The sequence below is a fragment of the Rhinolophus ferrumequinum genome, chromosome 2 (assembly GCF_004115265.2).
Source record: "Rhinolophus ferrumequinum isolate MPI-CBG mRhiFer1 chromosome 2, mRhiFer1_v1.p, whole genome shotgun sequence".
In the NCBI taxonomy this organism is placed as follows: domain Eukaryota; kingdom Metazoa; phylum Chordata; class Mammalia; order Chiroptera; family Rhinolophidae; genus Rhinolophus; species Rhinolophus ferrumequinum.
The window spans coordinates 108,138,328-108,163,939 of record NC_046285.1 but is presented as its reverse complement, the minus strand read 5'-3'; the positions used below and the strand labels follow the sequence as shown (position 1 = coordinate 108,163,939).

Sequence of the window (25,612 nt, the reverse complement as noted above, 5' to 3'; positions counted from 1 at the left end):
AAACGAACGGAGAGCCTTGTAGGAGCTAAAGCAGAAGGAGCTGGTGTACAGCCTCCAGGGGAGGGCGGCACAGGCCACCTGACCCCTAAGCCCCTCCATGTCTACGGAACCCCAGCGTCCCAAAAGCTGTGAAAAACCTGCCACTTAAGCCAGAAGCAGAGCACTTTCCAGACTTTCATTGTAATTTTGCCAAAAAAGGCAAGGCCTGAGCCGAGGAGAGAAGTAACTGAAACCAGTCCAGTGGCCTGAGCGTCTGTTAGGACCAGGCCGCAGGGGTGTTCGTGAGCCCTGGGGTCCCCGGAGCTGGTCTCGGGGCCTTCCTGCCAGCTCCACTGCACCCCTGCTCCTTCATTAATCCAAGACGGGTGTCAAGGTCTCTGCAGGAGGGCCTCTGACCGGATAAGACTTCCTTCTTGGATGAGACCCTGGGGTGTCAAAACGCAGCTGCAGGAAGGAACCGCGTCTCTGGTCCAGGTGATGTGTGCGCTGCTGCCCACCTGGCTGGCAGGAGCCCCCACGTCATGAGGAAGCAGAACTCACCCAGACCACATTCCCCAAAACAACACGGGACAGGGTGCATTTAATCGAAAGTCCCCACTCGGCCGCCAACATGTCCCAGGTGACAGGAGAAGGGAATTCCAATTTTGAGAAATCCTCAAGGACGTCATCAGTAAGACAGGTAACTGTACTTTCCGTCACACACACCCACATAGAGAACTTTAAGAAACAACAGCAAACCACATACCATAGACCCTCGGGATCAGGAGGCACCGTGTCCCCAGTAACGGGCACGCGGGACACTCAATCCTCTCAGGAAACTCTTTTCTAGACAGTTCTAGTCATCAGTTTGGACGCAGTAGGAGAAGTGAAAGGCCAGACAGAGTGTTTTCCCAGGACAGAAAGGCGGGTCCAGCGGGGGCCAGGGAGAATGTGAGCGGGTGGCTGTGACGGACACGAGGCGGGTTGGCTGACCCCGGACAACGGCGCGTCCCACAGAGCAGGACACCCGTGGTATGGCTGTGGCCGAGCAGGGCACACAGAAAGGACAGCGTGAAGCAGGGGGCCTGGGCTGTGACCTTCTGGGAGGGCAGGGGGGCAGACACAGAGCACAGGTCAGAGCAGAGAACCCAGACGGGCACGTGGCTAATGGAGAATGGACGGTCAGACGGCTGAGCACGGGGAGAAAAGCAGCCACAGCCCTGTGCCAGCTCTCGGGACCGGTCCCGATGTCAAGGGCAAGAGATCAGTTTTAATGCCACCAGAGAGAAAACAAGAGGGTGGTCCCTAGAAAGGAGAGAAAATTGAGGTGGCTGATTCCCGGAGACCACGGGGGTGGGGGATGACGCAGGCCCTGGGAGGCCTGGAGCCAGGGGACCACAGGCGGCAAGCCCGTGCCTGAGCACGGCAGCGCCGAGACGTGGAGACAGTTGTGGGCACCGCCCCGTCAGCCCAGGACGGCCAGCCCTGCTCTGTGCCCCGTGTGGACGTGTTCCAGCAAAACGAAAAGTCAATCTGAGTGTGGAATTAGAGAGGGGAGGCCCTGGACACGGAACACGGCGCTTAGAAACCAGTGGCCCCTGCACGTAAGCCTAACAACTGTAGATCATGTGGCTGAGGACCAATGAGAAAGGCTCTGTCAAACCCAGGATGACGCCATCAGAGTCTAGAAGGATGAGGGTGGGGAGAAAGGGGAGCAAAAACCAGCCTGAGCTTTTCGTTTGTCTCGGGCTGCGATCTTCATGAATACTGATTAAATCTTGATGCTGATTTTGTTTTTAAAGTGCTTTAAATATATTTGTTTAAAATTAAGGGTAAAACAGAGATAAGATTTAGAACTTCCAAACTACCAGCGTGGACAAAAAAGAGAAAAAGACAATGTAATTAATCCAGCAAAAGTAAAGGGAGGAGGAAAACAATAGCAAGCAGGTATAATGGGCAGAAAACACGTAGGACGAGGGCAGGATGGCTCCGTGTGCTCTGTCTTGCCCCCTTGGTGTCGTTCTGCTCTAGGTCATGTGGCCTGGTCACTCCTGCCTCCAGGACTGGGGCAGGGGAAAGGGGTCTCATCACCACTCGGTGCCTGTTCTTGCCTGGAAAATGAGCTCTCAGCCTCACTCATACTTCGCCCCCCCACCCGCCCCCCAAAGCTTCACTCTCGAGAAGGGTCGCTGTTGGCAGCACTATAAGCAGTGACTGGGCTTTTCCCGGCAGCCGTGCAGCTTCCCGTCTCCTGCTGCTGTCCTGCCCCATCTTCCCAGAGATGCCCCACTCATTCCACTTTCGTTAGGACTCGCTCCCTTTGTTGGGCTGCTTCTTTGCTACTGTTTCGTGAAAACGGTGGCAGTAAAGCCAGCACTGAGGGAGTCCCTCGCCGGTGGCCCCAGAGCAGCCTTGGCACTGGGACAAGACCACTGGCCTCCCTTCTGGAGTTCGCCCCGTGCCTGGATGGCACGCTGGGCCAGTCGAGAAACAGCCTCGGGGCCAAGGCATGTGAAACAAAAGCCGGACTGTCCTGAAAGCTTCAGGCGCTGGGTCTGAAACTAACCTGGAAAGAAGGAGACACAGGCGCCGTCTCCAAAACGCCCGGGGAGGGCACGCTGAGCGACGCAAAGGCTCACACTCACCACCAAGAGTCTCTCACAGTAAAATATGCTTCTATGCTGAGCTGCAAACAAAAGGCTTCTCCTTCTACCCTCGGCAGCATTTTGAACAGCACCCCGTCCCTAAACGTTGCCAAGTCCGTGTGACCGGCTTTGGGCTTTAGACAATCTTGTGTGACCTGATTCGTCATCTGTCCCTTCCCTCCTCAGGACAGCACATTCCCAGGGCGCCTTTACACATCACTCCCTTTTTAACGGACACGATCTTGGTGATAAAATGCGATGAAAACCGCATGCGCCGGGCATGGACTGTGGTAGATACACGCTGACACGGCCTGTGCACATCAGGACCGGAAGGGAACAAGCCCTGGGTCCTGGGAACAGGTGTGTGACCTCCCAGATCTACTGACACCAGCACTCTGCCCTGCAGATCCTCCCGCTCAGTCCCCTTTGTCTGTGGTGACAGTGGGTTCCCACAGCTGCCAGGCCAACTGCTGGGTCCGTGAGGGAAGGCACTTCCTAGCTCTGCCCTGCTGTGTCGTCCGTCCCCTGCCAACCCCCGGGACTGCGCTGGTCTGCAGGTGTCTTCGCCAAAGCTACATGCTATACCGATTTAATGCTCTTCAAGGAAAAACAACAGTGGAACACCACTGTCCCAAACAAAGCATTTGCCCAAAGTAAAACCAGTTTGCATTCCAGGACAGACTGTAATGCCACTCTGACGCTGTCCCATCAGCACTCGAGAGACATTCTGCTTCCTGCCACTCGAGCGGTGTCCCTGTGCTTCACAGAATTCTCACACACTCGTGCACAGGGGTCAGGGCGGCAGGTGGTCTGTCCTAGTCACTAGGCAGAGGAAGAAAAACCCGAGTGCCACGCTGCTAGCGAGGCGTGGGCCCCAACCGCATGGCAGGTGCTTTAGGCTTTGGGGTTAGAGGACAGCCTGGGTGGGGACAGGTGACTGAAGAGCAGGTTCTTGTGTTCTGTTACTCACTTCCTATCTGCCAAACACGCAGAGCACGCCAACTGTCTCCCTGGCAAATGCTGTTCTCCAGTATCGCTTTAGAGCCAGCCACGCACTTCATGTCCATGTGACACGATAAAAATAATTTTCCTTTTGTAGACGAGCTCTCCCGTCAGTATCCTACAATGCTCCTTCAGCAAAACGGCCCCGCTCAGACTTCAGGTGTCAGACAGCACACAGGCGCTAACCAGCGACGTTTCTGAGCGCCCGCCACATGCCATGGATTTCACATACAGTGTTTTAAGTGACTGAATGTGAAAGACGTGACAGCTGAAACTAAACAAAGTGCTCTTCCCTCACACGTAGGATACAGGACTACGTGGGGAGAATTATTTCCTGACTCCTGACAAATTCATAAATGAACACACAACCAAACAATGACACTTCATGTCGTCCACGGGAAGCTTAATGGATGCGGATGCCACGATTTCAACTCATCCACTGTCAAGTTTCATCAGAATCTATGTTTCTTCCTTAAAAATTAATAGTCAAGGTTGGGGAGCTGTGAAATTTGACTTGAGGTGACCTCTGCTTTTCTCCATTTGTGCGTGGCCCACGTGCTCCCAGAGCCCCATTTCCAGTGAAAGGCTTTACTCCAGTCGGGGCCGCTGCCCGCCAGGCGCCACAGAACAGGCACGGCACACGCACACCAGTGGAACACACCCAGTCCAGGATTACAATTTAGTTCTGAGCTTCCACAAGTAGTGAAATGATATTTTCAAAAGGATAAAAGTACCTTAACTGTGTCCTTTAAAAGGGTGAACTGAGAAGTTACGACCCTTGAATTCAAAAGCTCTCGTTCACTTTACTGTTATCCACTGACATTCTATAAGAAAAACAACAAGCAAACCAGTAACAAAGGGTGTATAGGCAAGTGCAAGACACCCCGACACACCCGCCCGTCCTGGCCCATCCTGTCACACCTGTCACTCCCGCCCGTCCTGGCCCATCCTGTCACACCTGACACACCCATCCGTCCTGGCCCATCCTGTCACACCTGACACACCCGCCCGTCCTGGCCCATCCTGTCACACCTGACACACCCGCCCGTCCTGGCCCATCCTGTCACCTCCCCGACACACCCACCCGTCCTGGCCCATCCTGTCACCTCCCCGACACACCCGCCCATCCTGGCCCATCCTGTCACCTCCCCGACACACCCACCCGTCCTGGCCCATCCTGTCACCTCCCCGACACACCCACCTGTCCTGGCCCATCCCGTCACCTCCCCGACACACCCGCCCGTCCTGGCCCATCCTGTCACCTCCCGACACACCCGCCCGTCCTGGCCCATCCTGTCACACCTGATACACCCGCCCGTCCTGGCCCATCCTGTCACCTCCCCGACACACCCGCCCATCCTGGCCCATCCTGTCACCTCCCCGACACACCCACCCGTCCTGGCCCATCCTGTCACCTCCCCGACACACCCACCGTCCTGGCCCATCCTGTCACCTCCCCGACACACCCGCCCGTCCTGGCCCATCCCGTCACCTCCCGACACACCCGCCCGTCCTGGCCCATCCTGTCACACCTGTCACACCCGCCCGTCCTGGCCCATCCTGTCACACCTGTCACACCCGCCCGTCCTGGACCATCCTGTCACACCTGTCACACCCGCCCGTCCTGGACCATCCTGTCACACCTGTCACTCCCGCCCGTCCTGGCCCATCCTGTCACACCTGTCACACCCGCCCGTCCTGGACCATTCTGTCACACCTGTCACACCTGCCCGTCCTGGACCATCCTGTCACCTCCCAGACACACCCACCCGTCCTGGCCCATCCTGTCACCTCCCCGACACACCCGCCCGTCCTGGCCCATCCTGTCACCTCCCCGACACACCCGCCCGTCCTGGCCCATCCTGTCACACCTGTCACACCCGCCCGTCCTGGCCCATCCTGTCACCTCCCCGACACACCCGCCCGTCCTGGCCCATCCTGTCACCTCCCTGCGGTTTCGCCAGGAGTGATGGTTTTCAGTCTAAGAGAGAGCCTGCCGATGGACCCTGTAATGGCCTCAGAGGCCCACTAGAGCAGCCCAGGCTGTCCTGGGAAGCGCTGCCCCACAGAGCAGGTCCCTATGGTGCCTGTGCATATACAGCATGCACACTGCGAAACACGGGTAAGTGACAGGTGACACGGGCACACAGATACTTGCCGCTGAGCAGAGGCTTGTTGAGGACGTACAGCGGGGGCAGGTCTTCTATGTTGGCGATCCGCTGGTACACGGCTCGGGACAGGTGGTCCCCGTGGTACAGGCTGCCCAGGATGATGCTCGAGAAGTAGACGGGCTCCACGAAGATGCTGAGCAAGGAGCCCTGGACGCCCACCACGTTCCACCTGCAGGCAGAGGACACACTCAGCGGAGGGCGCCCCGCGGTGCAGAACATGTCGGCCAACTTAAAAGCAGCAACTGAATACCGACTCAGCAACTTAGAATTTGAAAGAGAAAAATCTTCGCAAGCTGGTTTTAGGCTGTGGAACGATGTATGCCATGGTGACACACTGACTGCAGACTAGTTCTAACCAGGTATCTGTGAGCCCCATTTCTTGAGAGGAAATCAGAGGAAAGTAAACATTTTATTACTTCCAATAAGAGGAGTCGCTCTGAAAGAGTCCTTGAAAACACCAAACCGTTACTTCGTTGGGGACAGCTCGGAGTCAGGCTGTTTAACACACGGAGGCAAGTCAGCCACGCCTGTCACCTGCCTGCAGGGGCCGGCAGCAGGGCCACTGCTGGAACGGCACTGGCAGAGGGAGGTGGGCAGCGACCACATGACATCACACCCATCATGCACGTCACCGACAATCCAGGTGTCCCTCTGGGCTCAGATGCACACGCCATCTCACAAACACGCCACTGCCCTGTCTGAGCCCCACACAGAGAAACACCTGGCAGCTGGGGGTCCACAAGCCAGCACCTAAGTGCTGGGCACTAAGTCCACGGGGGCAGAGCCCACCCAGCCCACATGTCCCTGGAGCCCGCGAGCCGTGTGGACGGGGACACCAGTGAAGAAGCACACCCATGACCAAGAACTAGGAGCTGAGGGACTGCAGGTTCCACGAAAATGCAGTGGTGCCGACTCCTGGGAAGGTTCCCAGAGGGGCTGTGAGGTGAAGGGCGGGAGCCCAGCCCAGAGCCAGCAGGGGACGCCGGGGTGAGCGCAGGGACCGGCCCGGGGAGTTGCGGGGCCAGGCAGCCGGGAGCAGCCAGGGCCACTGCAGGGCAGCAGGGAGCGACCGAAGGGCTCTGGGCACGGTGGTGGCACCGCTTCATTTACTGGACATGATCTGCCTGCAGGGTGGGGAAGGGGCGACGGGGCGGACAGGGGCCCCCTCAGCAGTGGCCCGGTCAGAAGTGAGGCCGCCGTCGGCAACATTAGAGCTGCCCTCCGTCTCGCCCTCCCCGAGTCCACTCTCAGGGCGCAGCCACCAGCTCTGTGGCGTCTCGGCCTCAGGAAGGCGGGAGGCACCGCCGAGCAGTCAGGGCTGGAATCAGGCAGCGGCGCGGGCAAATGGCGTCTGCACGAGCCCCGTCCCAAGTCCTGGCCCACGCAGCGCCTGGCTCTGTGGCTCAGGCCACTCAGGCCAAACCCGCCGAGTCCTGCTCGCCTCCTCGCTCCATCCCAGGCCAGCGGACAGCAAGCCTGTGGGACCCCCTGTCAGAACAGATCCAGGGGCTGCACACGTCTGTTCTGTTTCAGAACAGAGCACACGTCAGGCCTCCTGCCCGCTTCACCCTCTCGTTTGTGCTGACTACAGCCACCACCCCAGCACCCATCCCCGGCAGCGGCCACCTGACCCTGTGAAAACAGGCCCGATAAGGTCACTGCTTTGCGCAGGCCCCCACAACACTCCGTGTTCTCATTCCAACAGCGGCCAGCCCAGCTGTCTGACCTGACCTGGCTTCCTCCTCCATCCTTCCCTCCCAAAGGCACCTCCCAGGCTCCCGGCTCTCCCACAACAGCCACTACCCTCAGACCCGTCAGCCCGAACACAGTCCCTGGACAGCCCCCGACCACCGTCCCCCCAGCTCTCTCTGCAGAAAGCCCCTCTTGGTGACCTACTGCTAACTTCCTGCATTTCTCAGGGCTCTAGTTTTTATCACCTGTGCCCCCAGCCACCCCCAGTCCTAAGCTCCACGGGGGAGGGACTCATCATTTTACTCACTGGTCTGTCCCAGCACTTAGAGTGTGCACCTGCCACATACAGGTCAGTAAATACGGGCTGGGCAGACAAACCGTCCGATTCCTACGACGCCCTCTAAACCATTAAAACACAGGTTTTCCTACCTTACACAGAAAAGCATGAAATGATCCGATGCTCACGAAACCACAGGGCACCCTTTCTATATAAATTGAGAAGCATGTGTGTGGATTTAGGCCATCTTTAAGCTGAATTCATCCTCTGGGGCCAACTTTAAAACAGTAATCTTGCAGAAACCTCTATTTGTTACGAGTCGTTAATTTGGAACACATGCTCCATCAGAGAACTGCAGGAGCTTCTGCCTGCTCCGCGCAGGCCTGGGTGGGAAGTGGGGTGCACAGCACACCGCTGCTGACAGGCTCCCCACTGAGACTATGGAGAACAGGAGGACCGCTGCACCCGGAGCAAAAAGGCCCAGTGACGGCCAAGGGACACCAGAGACGGCCAAGGGGTGTGCACTGATGCAGCCAGGCTCTAGACCACCAAATGTCCCCAGGTAAAGCTCTGCAAAGATGGGAAACTTGGCACAGATGGGTGCCTGCCACATGTCGCCCCACCTCCCTGCCGGCCCCACTGTGGAGGAGGGTGCAGGGTCCATGGCAGTTTGCCAGTGACAGGTGCTAGGGTCACACTGGGAAGAAGCACTTAGGTGGTAAGGAAGGGGGCCCTGTCGTGCTTGCCGCCAGCAGGCCTTTAGGTCCTCTTCCTGACCTCATTTCTTGGAGGACAAGGTTACGGGGTTCGGAGTGCGGTCACGATGGTCTGTGGGGGGGTCTGTCAAGTGCCCAGCTCTGAGTGGCTGGGTGGATGGCCTGACAGCGGCCAGAGCAGTCACAGGAGGGACAACTGGCCCAGGACTGTCGCGACCTGTTCAGTGACTGCCAGCTCCCTCATGGTCGTCCCTGCTTCCAACTTGGGACCACACACACACAGCCTGGTATGCCCCCCACCAACTGGAGAGCGCCCCACTTCTGGCAAGCTGACCCACAGCCTCCATAGGGCTCATCTGAGCCCCCCGTCCCACGAGAGCTGCCCCCTCCGGGCCTGTGCACACAGAGGGGTGGACCCCTGCTACAGCAGCTCCGAGGAAGCAAGCTGCCTGCCCTCAGGGGTGCCCCCGCCCCCTCCCCCTCCCCCAGCTCCACGCATCCCTGAGCACAGGGGCGCTAGCTGCAGTCACCTCACTCTCGTCACCGCGCCCCTTGCATCCGTGGCGAGGGGTGGGGTCGTGCACCTTCACCACCAAACTGCCCATCCACAGTGCCTGGTGACCCCAGCAGCAGCACTGCACCGCCCGCCCCACCCCCAGCCCACGGTGGCCCTCACTCCCAAGCCTGCCCCCACCCCCCGCCCTCAGGCCCTGGTATCTGGCACACAGCTCTGTCCCTCTGGAAGACACACAGGTCATGTCATCCAGCGCCAGCTGCCCACTAGCCTCTCCTCCGGACGGCCCCTTAGGAGGCTCTTCATGTCACACCGTTGGGCCAGGACAGGACTGGACTACAGCCAGCGGGCAACTTCCTGGCTTCCAGGCCAGTGCTGCTTGTGGGCCATGCTGTCCTGGTGGGACATTGAATACTAAGCCCCTTTCAACCACACCTGAGTTTATGCAAATGAGGTCACTCTAGGTGGATGGGGGCTGGTCACCAAAGAAACTCATCAGGTGACTAGAGCAGGGAATTTCTAGCCCCTCCACTTCCGGGAAGGGGAGAAGAATTGGGGACTAAATTAATCACCAATGACCAAGGATTCAATCAGTTGTGGCTACATGATGGAAATCTGCATAAAACCCACCATCCACAGGACTCGGAGCTTCCGGGCTGGTGAACCCCAGGTGCTGGGCGGCTGGCGCTGGGACTGGGTAAGCTCCCCTCGCCCAGGGCCTCCTGCTGGGCGCCTCTCCCATGGGGTTGTTCTGAGTTGTGCTCTTTACAATAAACTGGTAAATGAATAAACTGTTTTCCCGGAGTTCTGTGAGCTGTTGTAGCTTGTTACTGAACCTGAGGGGCCGAGAGAACCCCCAATTTGCAGCCAAGTCAGGGAGAAGGGTGGGTACCTGGGCAGCCGACACCGGAGCCGGCGGGGCTGCGTTGGCTCCGGGCGCGTCATCCGTGACTCGTAGAGCTGAAACTGCATGGTGTGGCGCCCACATGCCTGGCGTCGGAGGGGCCGGCAGTGGCCGCTGCCCCACGCTGTCCCTTCTAGGACCATTCCTTGATCTTGCCTCCTGGCTTTTCTTTGCTTTGTCCTTGCAATGATGTGTCATCCGCAAACAGTGACAGACACAGATCGAGGGGTGACATCCGTGGGTTTTGACTCATAATTACGTGCATGTGTGAGACCCCCATTTCAGACGAGAGGTGGAACAGGCCTGTCCCTCCCGGCCACGCCCTCCCGGCCACGCCCTCCCGGCCACGCCCTCCCGGCCACGCCCTCCCGGCCACGCCCTCTGCATGACGAGCTGTGCGGTTCCCTTTATCATCCGGGTGCTCACTGGGTTGGTTTTAGGGGTCAGAATCTCTTCCCAGTGTGGGGTTTTCCTGTCCACTATATGGGCATTTGGTAAGTAAGTTTTAAAATTTCAATTTAGTCAAATTTATTCATGTTTTTAAAATAATGTGGGCTTCCCATGCTTTGTTTAAGGATCCTGCTGAAATGGAAGCCATAAAACTGCCAGGTACCACTTTCCACGTCCAGGTCCTGATCTGTCTGGAACGTACGCCCCGTGCTGTGTAGCGGCCGCGCTTTTCTTTGTCCATCGTGCCAGGACTGTCTGTCCACCAGTTCATCTCTTCACGCGCCCCACGTGCAGCAGAGACTACGGCTGCGCCCTGTGTTCCCCCCGATCTTCAGACCAAGAGCCTCGGTCCCCTGTTCCAGGTGGCACGGGCCAGTGGGCTGGGGGCATGCCCATGTGGCCCCCTCCTGTGCTCCCGCCCTCTGCTGGGGATCAGACCCGATGCTTGGGGCCTGGCTGTGCCCAGGACTCGGGACCCTGCACATAGAAGGTACCAGGAGGACGGGACCGGCCTCTGGACAACCTGCTGTGAACGGAATTTTCTGACACAGAGAAGTACACTTCCATCTAGTCTGTAGGCGAACCTCATGCTAAGGGGGCGTCATGTGTCCACGGTTCTCCTTCCAGACAATGTGCCACTTGCCTCTGCTGATCACACTCAGGGTTCCTTTTCCACCTGAGGGTTGGCGTAAGATGTTCAAGTGCTATGAAAAATGACGAGGTTTCGATTACAACTGCATTCAAGTTACAGATTTGGAGGAACTGACTGAACTATTAAGAATACGTGACTGGGTTTGGTTTGAACTTGGCGCAGGTCGTGTAAGTGTGGTTCTGTGTGTTTTATAACTGAGGCCGGCTTGTCATTCTGTTTCCTTTACTGTCCTTGTCTTGTTTGGGGGAAAAGGTGTTATAATCCCAGAACGTGAGCTGGGGACACACATTTCCCTAGCTTTGTAATGTCCAGGAAAGATGATATAAGAACTGGCCCCCCAGTGATGTGGAGACTCGTGTCAAACCCATCTGGGCGAGCAGTTTCCTCTTTCTCTACAGCTGCCTCCTTTCTTTGATTTTCTTCAATTCTTTCTTTCCTGGGGGTATGAAGGTGACTGGTTTAATTTTTTAAATGGCTATAATTCTATTCAAAATTTCTACCTATGCCTGAGTCAATGTTAGGAAGGTACCCTTTTCCAGAATGTTTTTAATTTCATCTCAGCTCGAACACTGCTAAGGACCGGCCAGCACCGTCATCAGAATGACCCGCAGCGTAGGTCAGTAGGTTAGTCTCTGCCGGGCCCCTCACTCCCCTCTTCGTTTCCAACACACTTCGGCCGTGCCTTCCACCTTTGCTCGTGCTCAGACCTGCCAGAGTTCTGTCCATTTCATTCTCCTTTTCAAAGACCTGACACTGGGTAGAGTCACTGCTCGCTGTGAATCTTCGTTTCCTTCCTCCTCCTTAGCTGGGTTTGTTGTGCTGTTCTCTTTCTAACCCACTGGCTGTGGTGCTTCTGTCATCTCCTTATGGTCATTTCATAAACCCCACTGCAGTCCCTCCTTCTGTGCGTCCCCGAGGTGCAGGTGACATGCAGTGTATCGCACACATTAAAGCACACAATGGGACAATTCTGACACACACACCCAGGAGACCATTACCCCAAAGTGTCCTCACCCCTTGCTCCATTCCTTCCTTACTGTCCCTTCTTACTCTGGCCCCACCCTGGGCTACCACTGAGCTGCTTTTCTGTAGATTTGTTTGCATTTTCCAGGAATTTACCTAAATGGAACCACACAGGGAATGTGTTTTTGGCCTGGGTGCTTTCAGTCGTCATGAGTACGAGTGTTCTGAGACTTGGCCACGTTGTCTGCATCACTGTTCATTCTGTTTTCTTCTATCCTGAGCGGTGCTCCACTGCACCGAGAGACCGCCCTTTGTTCATCCCGCACTACGCAGGGCCACCTGGACTGCACCCAGTGTTGGACGTTACAAAGGAGGTTGGGTACAGGGCACTACACATTTGTCAAAATCCACAGAAGAACACCACCAAGAGTGGCCCTGATGTAAACTATGGGTTCGGGGTGATGATGGGTCACTGTAGGTTCATCAGTCGTGACAAGTGCCCCATCTGGTGGGGGTGCTGACAAGTGTGTGGGGGAGGGGTACATGGGACTCTCTGAACCTCTGTCGTAATTGTGTTATAAATCTAAAACTGCTCATAAAAATATCTTAAAAATGGCTAAGATGGTAAATTTTATAGTTTTTTACAATTAAAAAAAATCAGTGGTTTTATCTACACTAGCAATAATTAATTATACAGAATATAGAGCAGATAAGATAATTATCACACTAACACAGAAAGTATAAAGTTCTAGGGATTCATCTGTCAAAAACTGCCTAACATGATATTCACGGATGGACGGATTTAACTTTATGTCAATTCTTTCCATTTCAATCTGTAGTTTCAATGCAATTCCATATCAAATCTCAGGAAGACATTGGAGACACTTGACAAGCTGATTATAAAATATACACAGAAGAACAAACGTTCATAAAAAGCTACCAAGAGTTTGGAAAAAAACAATAAAGAATGTCAATCGTATCCAACCAGAACTTCAAGCACATTAAAATGTCAGAATAATAAACACCACAAAATTTGTGCAACTCCAGCTACCTATAGGCCGATACAGAATCGGGAGTGTAGGAACAGAACCATCGTCGTAAGGGAGCCGAGCATACGACAGAGGTGCCCTCACAGATCAGTGAGGGAATGGAGATTACTCAATGGATGGTACAGGGAAAACTGACTCACTATATTACAATGATAAAGCTAATTCTTACAATACAAATGTATTCAAGGCTTAGCTGTGAAAGTAAAATCATAAAGGTTTTAGAAAAACATATAGGAGAATCTTTTTATGCCATTAATCTGAGGAGGAATTTCTTAAATAAGCTCCTAAAGGAACAGATCGCAGGGTGACAAATTAATGGATAAAGTTACATCAAAATTAGGGGTTTCCGTTCAATAAAAGTTGGTATAAAGTTAAGACACGGGCTTGGACTTGTGGAGAAGACACGAAATCATCTCAAACTATTAAGGATTACAATGTAAACTATAAATGGAACTTGTGTAGATCCAGATGGAAAAGGCTTGAGGTCCAAAGACAAGTGGAAAGGATACAAATGAGTGATTCAAAGGGGCCAGATGTGTGGCTGAGATGCTGGACATTCCTGGTGAGAAGAGAAACATCCACTAAAACCACGAGACAGCTGTTTAAAAATATGGGGCGCTAACCTCGTGCGCTATTGGTGTGAGTGTAGCTGGTATGACCGTCTGCGTGCATGTGATGGGATTCTGTGAAGTCCCACACGCGTGTGACTCCTGGACAGCAAAGGCCTGTCGTGCCCTGTGTTTATGGGAGTCCAAGGCCGCCCTGCAGAGGGAGTTGGACGAAGTCCAAGTTTCCCTCCTTAGGGATCGGACTTTGCATAGCCCAGGACTATGAAGTAGTCGTCATCAGCAGCTGCCGTTACAGCGTCAAAGACAGTCCCCCAAACCCGGGGCTGAATGAAAATACAAGATACGAATGGGATTGAAAGACAATACCATTTCTGTAAATTAACCACACACACACAAACAACCCAAAGTGACACCACTGTGTATTTTTCAAGGACACACACATGCACACACACACACGAAAGCACACGGGAGGTGGGTGCGAAGGCCACGTAATAAGCAGACACATCTTGGAGGCACCTGTGCTGGGGGGTCGGGGTGGGAGGGTGGCCCACAGTGCAGGATGAGTGCGGCTCCATCCTGAGATTCCCTGACAAGACGCATTAGAGAAAATCAACACAGGCTCAAGCCCAACTGAGAAGACGTGCACGCACGCGCATTAGCTCTGAGGCGGTGGGAAGGGCGGTCAGGGGTCGTTCGCCACGGCCACGGAGAGCTCTGAAGACAGAGGACGTGTTCCATTTTACACGCCTTTCTACCATCTGCTCATTACTTGTTCTCAGTAAACATCTGTTAAAGGGTAAAGATCTGCTGCCCTGAGACCAGTGTCTGAAGAAACCGTGCTTCCTACAACCTGAGTGGACCGCAGGCTTCCGAAATAGTAACCCTTCTCAGGGACGCGCCCAGCCTCGCCCTGCCACCCCTGGGTGCTCAGTGCTCGGAGCACAACACAGCGCCAGTGATGGCGCCGCATGATTTCTAAAATGTAAATACCAGTGACCCAAAATGTTGACTGAAGGGTGAGCAGGATCATCGAGAGGCATCTACAACGAACGAGGAAACGGTTTTCTCTGGGAGCAAACTGCTTTAAAATGTCACCGTGAAGCACATCGGTTCACCCAGAAACCCACATACTAAAACAGTGATAAGCACTGAGATGCTTGTTCTAGAGGACTGCAGTGGGAGGCCCAGAGCCGCCTGGGTAAAGGCCCACCTTTGTCCCCTCGCGGGCGCCCTGGAGCCCCTTTCTAGAGCCTTAGTCCTTCAAAGAATCCGGGGGGAGGGGAGGAGGGCACCTGGAGTGGGGAATGGGGACAAAACCCAGCTAGTTTGAAAAGCAGCAGGAGTGACCGGCGCGGCGAGGGGGCGGGCCCGCGGAGTGACCGGCAGGGCGAGGGGGCGGGCCCGCGGAGTGACTGGCAGGGTGAGGGGGCGGGCCCGCAGGGTGACTGGCAGGGCGAGGGGGCGGGCCCGCAGGGTGACTGGCAGGGCGAGGGGGCGGGCCCGCAGGGTGACCGGCAGGGCGAGGGGGGGGGCCCGCAGGGTGACCGGCAGGGCGAGGGGGCGGGCCCGCAGGGTGACCGGCAGGGCGAGGGGGCGGGCCCGCGGAGTGACTGGCAGGGTGAGGGGGCGGGCCCGCAGGGTGACTGGCAGGGCGAGGGGGCGGGCCCGCAGGGTGACTGGCAGGGCGAGGGGGCGGGCCCGCAGGGTGACCGGCAGGGCGAGGGGGCGGGCCCGCAGGGTGACTGGCCGGGCGAGGGGGCGGGCCCGCAGGGTGACCGGCAGGGCGAGGGGGCGGGCCCGCAGGGTGACTGGCAGGGCGAGGGGCGGGCCCGCAGGGTGACTGGCAGGGCGAGGGGGCGGGCCCGCAGGGTGACCGGCAGGGCGAGGGGGCGGGCCCGCAGGGTGACTGGCAGGGCGAGGGGGCGGGCCCGCAGGGTGACCGGCAGGGCGAGGGGGCGGGCCCGCAGGGTGACTGGCAGGGCGAGGGGGCGGGCCCGCAGGGTGACCGGCAGGGCGAGGGGGCGGGCCCGCAGGGTGACTGGCAGGGCGAGGGGGCGGCGGCAGGGCCTTACCGTGCCATCTTGTCGCTGCAGGACATGGTGAGCAGCCTCTCCCCTTGCAGCACCCCGTCCCACGTCTGGATGCTCGCATTGGAGCGCACCGGGATCGTCCCCTCACCAGATTCTATTTTTGTCCGCAGCTGACCTCTGGCTTTCCGATTTGGATGTCTGTCTGCTGGTTCTGAGAGAGAAGAACAGGGTGAGGACCTACAGGTAGGCCACCATCCATCTCATTCACTGAGAAGCACATCTAACAACACCCTACACATTTAAAACACAGTTTATGCCCACGTGTTTATTCTGTGTCTGTTGGGTACATGTACAGTTTAACATAAAATTGGACAGCAAAGCTATAACACAAGCCAAAGTCACGAAAGAGATCTCCTTAGGTGTTGGGGACATAAATCATTTCAACCAAAATGATTTACTTCTATCATTAAAACTGAGCTGAAGCAAATAGGACAAAATGCTAACATTTGCTAATTCTAGGTGATGGATATTTGACTGTTGGTTATATTTTTTCCTGTGTTTTTTAATTTTCAAAAAGAAATCTATAAGGATGCAGAAATAAGCCCACAGGAAGCACATGCAAACATCATATGAACACGGGTGCTTTACATTTTCTTTCTTATATTTTAAAAATATTTAGCAATTTTCCACAATGGGTGTGTATTGCTTTTATAATCAAGAAAATTAATACAATCAAACATTCTATTTGGAATAAATAACGCTTAAGCTTGGGAGAAGAGATGTGGACACAAATTCGAATACAACAAAAGCACTAACTCATATGCAAAGAAGGGTGGGAGAAATATGACAGAAGTGGGGTCTCCCTTTTCATTAGTCCGAACGTGTTTCTGGAATCTCAGCCAGATACTCCAATGACACGTTAAGCTGCTCAGAGACATGGAGGGTAATGTACCTGTCTGATTTAGAGTACATGCTCTCCCAATTTACGTTCTGAGAACAATTTCGATCTGAAAGCCTCATTCTATGCCGATTACTTGGCATGTTTATTATGATCAACATTTTCATCCATTAAAATTGTCTAATTAAATTAGTCATTGAAAAGAAAAACCTCGTGCTTTTATCTACTCCTATCAGATCCACATTCAAGGCTGACATTTAAAGAGGGCAAAGGATATCACGCAGGCTTTTTCCTTTGTCTGTGACTACGTAAGCAGGACCTTTCGTGAGAAACCTGGGCGTACCTTCCAGGACTGGCTCGTGCGGGGAGAAGATCCTGGCGTCCCCGCAGGGTGATGTGCTGATGTACAGGTGGAACTGCACGCTCTCCTTCAGCTTGAAGCCCCCTCGCGGGGACTTCTGGAAGATGGACTTCTTCTGATCATCTTTGCTACTGAAAAGAGGTAAGTTGCAAAATTAACTTTATAGCCGTGTGCAGTCAAAACTCAGTCTGTCTGGCTCCAAGTGGCTCTCAAGGGCAAGCAGGAGCATGAACTGGAACCTTCCATGTCCCGATACTCCACACTGCTCTTGTCGCTAACAACGGATGGGCACGTCCTCGAAATGCAAGTACTTCTTTCCTTCTCATTTCTGATTCAGACACAATGGCTATGCAGAGAACTGGCTTTGAGAGGAAAAGCAGTTTACACACACGATGGGCTGATTTGGGGCACAGTGACTAGAATACAAACCACTGTGTTTACCAGGCTGTTGAGCTCCATTTCGATCCCAGCGCCTGGAACAAAAGCACGGGGTCTAACACAGGCCTGCGACCCGGATGCGCGTGCTGGAATTTAGCCAATCCCAGTGCTAACGGGCTCCAACCCCAGTGTCACTGACAAAGTTACTGCTTGGAGAATCGTCCCGTGAGAGGTTTGATGGGGCGGGGGAGGGAAGACTGCCTGAAACAGCCTTCTCGGTTTATCTCCTCACCAAACTTACTTCAGGTACAGCTCCAGCTGTGCATAGAGGAATCTGAGCAAGGACCGCCGAGCTATAATCTCCGCGTGGCAGTCGTTCAGAGCTAGGCCGCGGTCACTCATGTACTCCCCGTTGATACATTTCGTTCCCGTGGAAACACTTATCACCTTGGCATCTTTGACGTCTGTGCCTGAAAAACGAGAGACGCCCCTCATCTGCATCATGGTCACATGCCTGACAAGCATCCTCAGTGCCTCCAGCTGCAGAGAACACGCTCGTGTTCACAGCTGCACCGCCTGCCTGACCTGGGCAGACTCAGGCCTGCACAGGGCGTGCTGGGCGACGCTCCTGGGTGCTCGCACCCTCACTATTCAGCATGGAGCTTCTCCACCCAAGGTTACCTCCTCTGGAAGGCACCTGCCTCTTCCTGAATGTTCCCCGTTGGACACGGGTAGGAAGCACGGGAAGGTGGACCATGTGTTCTGCTCATTAATCTGGAAATCAGCGTCAAAGCACTAGAGAGGTCAGGAGGGTTACCCACAGCAGAGGGACGAGGAGGAAAACAAGTAACTCAGCGCGTTGTTAGGGATCTGTCACCATGCTGGAGGGACACTCTCAGCATGGGAACGCCCAGAGAACCACCACTGTGACAATACTTTGTCAACAGACATGCTGCAAAGACCCTGAATGTCACTGGTTACGGAACCACGTGATGGCACTAGGCCTGCCAGGTAAGGCGTTCTCCCTTCATTCCCACGGCCTCTGAGGTGCATGCTACTACTGTCTCCGTTTTACAGATGAGGAAACTGAGGCAGAGAGGTTAATAACCTGCCCAAGGCATTCAACCACTGGCAGCTGTCTGAGGTCAGAACCACGTGCCAGTTGCTACGCGGTCCTGCCTGCAGACGTAAATTGTGGCTTAGAGCAGTGGTCCCAAGTAAAATCGACACTGAGGTACAAATGCTGCCATGAGGTGCATGCCTCTTCCAAGGTGTCTGAAAGCTGGTGACAACCCATCAGCTCCCTCGAGCAGCTGAGCGGCCGTGCATCCCTGGGAACTGCTGTAGTCAGTTAAGTAACAAGTAACAGTCAGGAGACAGGGAAGAGGGAGGAAAACACAGGCAGCACACATCAGAAAAACCTGACAGCCAAGCTGGTGTTCAGAGTTCATCCCATCCCTCAGACACATGCTTGCCTGGGCCAGAGCAAATGTCACGGCAGACGGAGGACACTGATTAAACAGTCGTCACATTTCTCTAGGGCGTAAGCGGGGAGTCAACGCCAAGGATTCCGGAATCATGTTCTTCCCCCAGTGGGACAGAGAGCAACCTCGGGGAGGAGGACACAGAGGGCAGGTTTCCTCCCGGCTGGCTGGTGTGGACACACGGCCACTCCAGCTCCTCTCTCCCTGGCCGCCAGGGCCAGCTTTCTGTGCGTGACCATGGACGCTGCTAGCGAGAGGGCCCCCGCCGTGTGCCAGGGGTCCAGGCGCATGCCAGGCTGTGGCTCCGTTCCTAGGAGTCACCCTCGGAGCTGCAGCACGAGGGCCCAGTCCTGGGCTGTGGGAAGAGGACTCGGGAGGGGTCCTTTCACTGCTGGGAACTTGTAGACAGATTTAACAGATTCCTTCTGCCGTCCCAAATCGTGCCTTTGCCCGCGGGTTTCCAACGCTGGCCAGAGCTTCCCCCTCCTCTGTAGTCACACAGAAACCCACACGGCCGCATGCACACTCGCTGCTAAGTCAGACACGTCCTACTTTCAAGGGAAGCGAGAGTTAGTAAGGCTGCCGCTATCTTCACTCACATGACTCTGGGAGTCCACACTAACAATGAGAACTGGGAGCAAAGATGAACACTGAGGGGAAAAGTGTAAGTGCAGTCCCTCATTTGCAGATGGCAGACATTTTGAAAAAGAAGGGAAAAAGTGCTTTCCTGTTAGAGTCAGAGGTTTTTATAGATCAAGCCGTGTACCTGTTGTCATGACGATCCCAGCGAGAACCTTCCTGCGAGCGTGGGGGGAGGAGAAGTTGTCCGTCAGGTCGGCGAACTTGTCCAGGACCAGGCGGGCCACAGCATCGGCTAACACCTGAGGACCACAGCAGGGTCAGGCGCCCGCACGGCCTGCCAGCGAGCCGTGCTCTCCCTCAGGTGACAGCACACGTGGTTTCTCTTCTGGAGACTCCCACAGGTCGATGTGGCAAGCGTGTGCATGTGTGTGTGAGCACACGTGTGCAAGCATGTGTGCATGTGAGTGCGTGTGCAGGTGTGTGTGTGAGCATGCATGTGTGACAGTGTATACAGGTGTATGTCGGTGTGTATACATGTGAGTGTACATGTGTACCTGTGTAAGCATGTGTGAGCATGCGTACATGAGCAGACATGTGCGTGCATGTGTGAGCGTGCATGAGTGTGTGCGTGTGTGCGTTTCCTCCAAAACGCTCCTCGGAAACAGACGTCCCAGGAGCACGAGAGGCCCTGGCTGGACCCCTCGACGTCTCCGAGGACAGGGCAGCCCAGAGCCCACACCCCTGCCTGTAAGGCTCGCCCATGCCACCCGTCCGATCCCCACAACACACCAGCCGGCCCTCCAAGAGGCAAACCCCGGCGTAGGGCGGTGAGTACCTTCCCGGGGTCACCTGCCTCCCGCCCCCCACTGCTCTGCCACCCGCGCTCTCAGGGAGTGTCCAGGTCAGGCTGGCGAGGCCACGGGCACGCCCTTGGGCGTGACACACAACGTCATGGGCAGGAGAAGGGCAGTTTGAAGCGTGATCAAATGAAAGCATTGTAGGCTTTGCACCTGCCTGGCAAAGGCACTGCCTGTGGGATAAGCCTCTCGGTCATTTCAGCGTGTACGACAGGTCCCTGGCTCAGGACACATGCTCAGTATCCAGCACTGACTAGGGCCCCAGGGCAGTTACAACTTAGATCCAATGATACCAGAATGTCCTCAAGGCCACACCTTTAAAGGGAAGGCATTAAATGACATCTGGAACCTTCCATTGCTATGTCATAGACCCGACAGCCACTTGCCCTAAAAGGAGTGCTTCTCAGAAACAGACACATCTGCTAGATTTGGGACACTTCTTATTTGTACAGCTCATGATTTATCTTGGATAAAACGCATCCACAGGGTTCTGGGAAACGATGCGTGGCAGGACGTTTGTGCAAAGACCCGTGGGACCCACATCCACCCAATCTCACACGTGTTCTGACAACCAAATGGCCAAATCTATTGTCCCCAGCTTGGCCCTTAATAAAACATGCCCCAAATGAACAGAAAAGTCACAATCCTAAGTGATGACTTATTTAGAAGAAGCACAGTTGTCAGGATGTTTTCCTCCTGTCACCGCACCAGGCAATTCCAGCAAGCCCCAGAAGACAGCACTCAACACAAGACACATGGAGAGTGAACTGGTCAGGGCGGGGTCCGTGGGCCCCACACAGCACTTGGCAGACGTGTGCACGGTACGGTGTGTGCACAGGAAACAGGGTCAGACCACAGACAGAAACAGACGTGCAAACACAGTGGGGAAGGTGTCACAGATAAAGGACAACACACTCCAATTTACAAAGAATGAAAAAGCAGTGAGAGGTTAGGGATAAAAGTTTCGTCTCGTGTGGGGTTAGGGTATCCCCACATTCGGAGGAAAGCAGAATAGTTGAATGAGAGCTCAGAGACACTTGGATGGTCGGGCACTTCTGTGGACACTCACCTGTTCAATGGGGGCACCTGTGCACCTGGCTTCTTCTGCCCCTAAAGGGGCTGTTACCTCATTCTCTAGGGACAATGGGACTGTCCCTCTAAATGGGGTGGGTATAACCACAGTCACATGCTCCTGGAGCCAAACCCACAGCGCCACAGGGCCGCAGCACCGCCTGCAACACTCAGGGCTGAGCGCGCTGAGGCGCGGCAGACCACTCCGATGTCACTCACTGGTGACAGTGCTCTGCTCACATTTGGTTTTAAACCCTCTGGTGCCACCATGAGCACCATGAAGGCGCAGCCCACAGGACCGTGGGTGTCCACAAAGTCCCGCACGGGCTCTCGGGGAGTGGTGAAGAGTTACACCCAGTCTAGCTGTGCGTTTGGAAACTTCCAGGGCAAAGACTATGAGCCCAGAAAGAAAGCCATAGGGCTGATTTTGCAAAGGCCACCCCAGGTCCTCCAGGAAAACAAGGTCACATCCTGAGCTAGTGGGCGGAGCTAGTGAGAGACACAGGGGTGGGGGAGGGGGCGGCCCACTGTGAGCAGAGACGGGGTCCAGCTCCTCTCCCCCAGCCTCACTGGCCTGGGGCCAGAGGTCCGAAACTACTGCTCGCCAGCTACAGTACTTGGGGCCGGGACGGCCCTGCCCACCGCACCCCCCTGCAGGAGGCTTCCCTGACACCCCACCCCAGTGAGGCTGCACAGTCCCCGCGTCCCCAGGCCGGGCTCTGGTCACTGCTGTCCCAGAAGCGGCCTGGGGACGTGGGCTGTGACACATGCGGGCGTCACCCTGCCTCCCGCTGTGGTGTCCTGTCTGCACTGCAGCACTGCCATCTGGGAGGCAGACTATTCACACGACTTCAATTCTCTGACCTGTGACCTGCTGACGTTAAGGGCAGACAGGTCACATCAGAACTACTTTGAACTCAGGATGAAATAGCTTAAGAAACAGTAAACCCTGAAAATAAAATAAATCACTGGGGAACTAGTGCCACTGACTTGTAAACTGGTAAATGGACTAACAGCTCTCATGAGTAAGGCTGAGAGATTACCACTGAGAAGCAACTGTTGGGTTCATTCAAAACATCAGCAAAATACTTTGTGTTGCTCTATGCTGATGCTGCATTTGGTTGCTTTAGGCAAAATCAAATAGATTTCCTTCTTTGAAAACTGAGAACTACTGGTGGCCCCAGAGGACACCTGCACAGAGGTTTCGCTACTGGGCTCAAAGGGAAGGAGCGGTGACCCTCCCGGGTCCTTCTAGGAGAGAACCAGCTACCCCATGTCAGCTCTGAGTCCGCCCCTTTTCTGATCAGACCAGCATGGATTTTATCTCCAAACCGAGTAATATTTTGACAAGAGGACTAAATAGAGAAGAGGGTCAGAATGTCTCCCTAAAAGGCTGGTTTTCATAGACCTGAGAATTTTGGATTTGCAAGAAAAGCAGCAGGACAGCAGCAGAGCTCAGAGGGGCAGCTCAACGCCCTTTCTCCTCCATGGAAGCTGGCCTGAGTCCACCCTCCCTGCACTCTGATCTTGGGGGGTGTTCCAGGACCAAACGTCCGCGTACCTGCCCACGCCAGCTGGACAGGAGGGAGGCCTGCCCGGTCCGTTGGGGATCCTGGGTACAGAGTCTCCAGCACCTGGTGGGCCCTGGAGCGTGTGCTGAGAGCCCCGCCCCCTTGAACACGGGCGCCCGGGTGCTGTGGGCTCACTCTCTGCGTAGACGGCCCCTTGGCCTTGGGGTGCAGAGAGCAGCCAGTCCTGCTGGGGCCCCGACACCCTGACCTGACGGGCCAGCCTCACTTCTCTTGTGCCCAGAGTCCCCAGACCGTGAAGAAAATACCCTGAGCGGGCAAGTCCGGCGGTTCAAATCCCCGCCACCCCTCCCTCCCCTCCCCCCCACAGGGGGGGCCACGTGGGGCGGGGCGGAAGGGGCCGTCCTCCGGAGCAGGCTCAGCCTGGGGAGGGCTGACGGCACTGCTTGGTGACCCTGCGCTGCTGGCCGTGGCCCGGCTCCCCAGTGAGCGCAGGACCGTGGAGGAGGGCCTGCCCAGCAGCCACTTCCTGGTCAGTGTGTCTGGCTGGGACCGAGCGACAGGAAGCCAGGTCCTGTGTGCGAGCACGGCGAGGCACGAGCGCACGGCTCCTCACCTGCGGTGAGTGTAACTGGAGGCCCTCGCTGGGGACGGGCTGGCGAGATGGAGTCTGATCCAAGTGCAGGTTGAAAACGGCGGCCAGGGCAGACTGCGCGGCTCGGGCCTTGGCCAGCTTCTTGTTCCTCCCCGAGCCTTCGAAGAACTGGCCGTCCACCACCACGGACATGACGAAGTTCTTGGCGTGGCTCTCCCCGCTCTCGGACAGGAAGTCGTACTTCAGCCCTGGGCGCAGCTCGTTCAGGATCATCACGGGATTCTTCCCGCTGGGCGGCGGGAAGGGCGGCGGGCCGGGGAGCGGAGGCTGCACGAGGCCGGCGGACACGGGGGACGCCGACAGGCTGAGGTCCCCGCCGGAGCTGAAGGAGTCGTCGCCATTGGAACCCATGCAGAAGGGCACGTCCGACCTGTCCGGGGCCTCGAAGCCGTTGAAGAGCGTGTCGGGGAAGTCAGCCTGGTCGGACGTGAAGTCGGCGTTGGCGGACAGGCCCCGGCCCATGGCCAGGTGGGCCTCGGAGGCGTTGGGGAACTGCACGAAGGAGCGCAGGGCCTTCTCCGCGGCCTGCAGCTTGGCCTTCTTCTTGGTGGGGCCGGAGCCCTCGAACACCTGCCCGTTCACCTCCACGGACATGAGGAAGAGCGGCGCGTGCACGGGCCCCGTCTGCGACAGCAGCGTGTACTGCAGGCCGGGCTTGATCTCGTTCAGCTGCATCAGTGCGTTCTTGGGCAGGGCCGGCCCCGGCGCCCGCCGCCTCTTCTTCAGGCAGAACTTGGTGTGGCCATTGCTGCCCTCGTCCAGGGGCCGTTTCCGGCTGGCGCCACCGCCACTGCCACCCCCGTTGGAGAGCAGGCAGCCCTCGGCCGGCCCCGGAGCGTGGCCGTCCCCGGGGGGCACGCTGTCCACACCGCGGTTTTCCTTAGCATCTGTGCCGCTCGGACCTGCGGTGCCCAGAAAGAGCAACTTACAACGCCTTCGTTGCAGGATCTTGTAAATGCAAAATTTATAGATTCCTTTACCTCTTTGTAACTGGGTAAGTGATGTGTGCTCAGACATTCTGCTCCAGGGGCTGTGGGCCTGACCCGCCACAGGCGAGCTGACCTGCTGCTCAGAAATGGCTCCTACCGTTCTTATTCGCTGTCACCAAGGCCGGTGCATTAAGGGTGAATTTTTAAATAGTTTTTACGAGACTACTCTGAAGCACCTGCACATAGATACTTTGTTCAAACTTACCACGACGTGGGACAAATTAGCCTGGGGAGACCTCATGTCAATATTGCCAAGTGTGTTTAGTTTAGCATTTTCTGTCTGTTCCATGTCATTCCCTCTCACACTGGGCTTTGAATTGCAGCGTCTCCCAGAAGAGGTCACGTATCTAAATACAGGCTAATTAGTTCTTCAGGTTTGAAACATTCAATCCATATGTTAGTCATCTGATTCAGCTCAGGGATCAATCTTAGGTATCTGCTTATGTAATTATGTAAAGTACTCTGGCCTTTTAGAAATTATTTTTGAAAAATACAGCTTTTTCACTAGTATTCACTATACATGGGGATTGATTTATGTCTGAATTCTTAATTCCGTGACAGGAAAAATTACATAAAAACAAGATGTAACACGGCAGGTGCAGGCAGGCTAGGACTCCCTAGCTCGAGCTGGCAATTTCGTCTTTTTTTAAAACATATTTGATGGAGTTCCAGAATAACTTGGTTATCCTACCTTTTATATTTACAATTAATAAAGATAATTTTAGAACTCTGAAAGTTCAGGGCAAAATAAATATGATTTTAATTTTAAAAAGGGGAATTACTATTCCCTTTAAGTTTATCAAGCTCTGTAACAAAGAGAACGAGAAGTAGCTCCCGTTCTCCTGGCTTGTCTCCCCAGGCCGTGTGCAGCTCGGGGAACAGGCGTGAGACAGGGCGCCATGCACTGTGGATGTGACCACGGGACCCAAAGGCTGACCACTGCTTTCAAAACTCCACCATAAATCTTTTAAGTAACTGGAGTGTTAGGGGCAGTTGTCAGCCATTCTTCAGTGCCCAGCATGCTGGGCGGGTCTAGTTTCACTATGTGACGTAAAGCAGACTGTCATCACGCTAAGCAAGCCGAAGAAGGACTGCCTGTCCACTCCATCAGCTCTCCCCATGGAGGCCTAACGTGACGGGAAGTCTGGGCCGCCGGCTGCCACTCCAAGAGAAAGCTCTCAGTTTCCCGGGCTGT

The 25,612-nt window shown here is 55.5% G+C and overlaps 1 protein-coding gene across 4 annotated transcripts in view; it reads right to left on the bottom strand.

Annotated features, from left to right (window-relative positions):
• Positions 1-25,612, bottom strand: part of ADARB1 (adenosine deaminase RNA specific B1) — a 113,388-nt gene that overhangs the window by 4,628 nt on the left and 83,148 nt on the right. For all 4 annotated transcript variants that reach the window (XM_033127310.1, XM_033127329.1, XM_033127302.1 and 1 more), the window contains exons 4-9: positions 23,390-24,330; positions 19,501-19,615; positions 17,552-17,720; positions 16,855-17,003; positions 15,656-15,824; positions 5,785-5,966 (exon numbers count right to left, since the gene is read on the bottom strand). In XM_033127310.1, the coding sequence (XP_032983201.1) occupies positions 5,785-5,966; positions 15,656-15,824; positions 16,855-17,003; positions 17,552-17,720; positions 19,501-19,615; positions 23,390-24,330 (1,725 nt within the window). The remainder of the gene's footprint in view (positions 1-5,784; positions 5,967-15,655; positions 15,825-16,854; positions 17,004-17,551; positions 17,721-19,500; positions 19,616-23,389; positions 24,331-25,612) is intronic.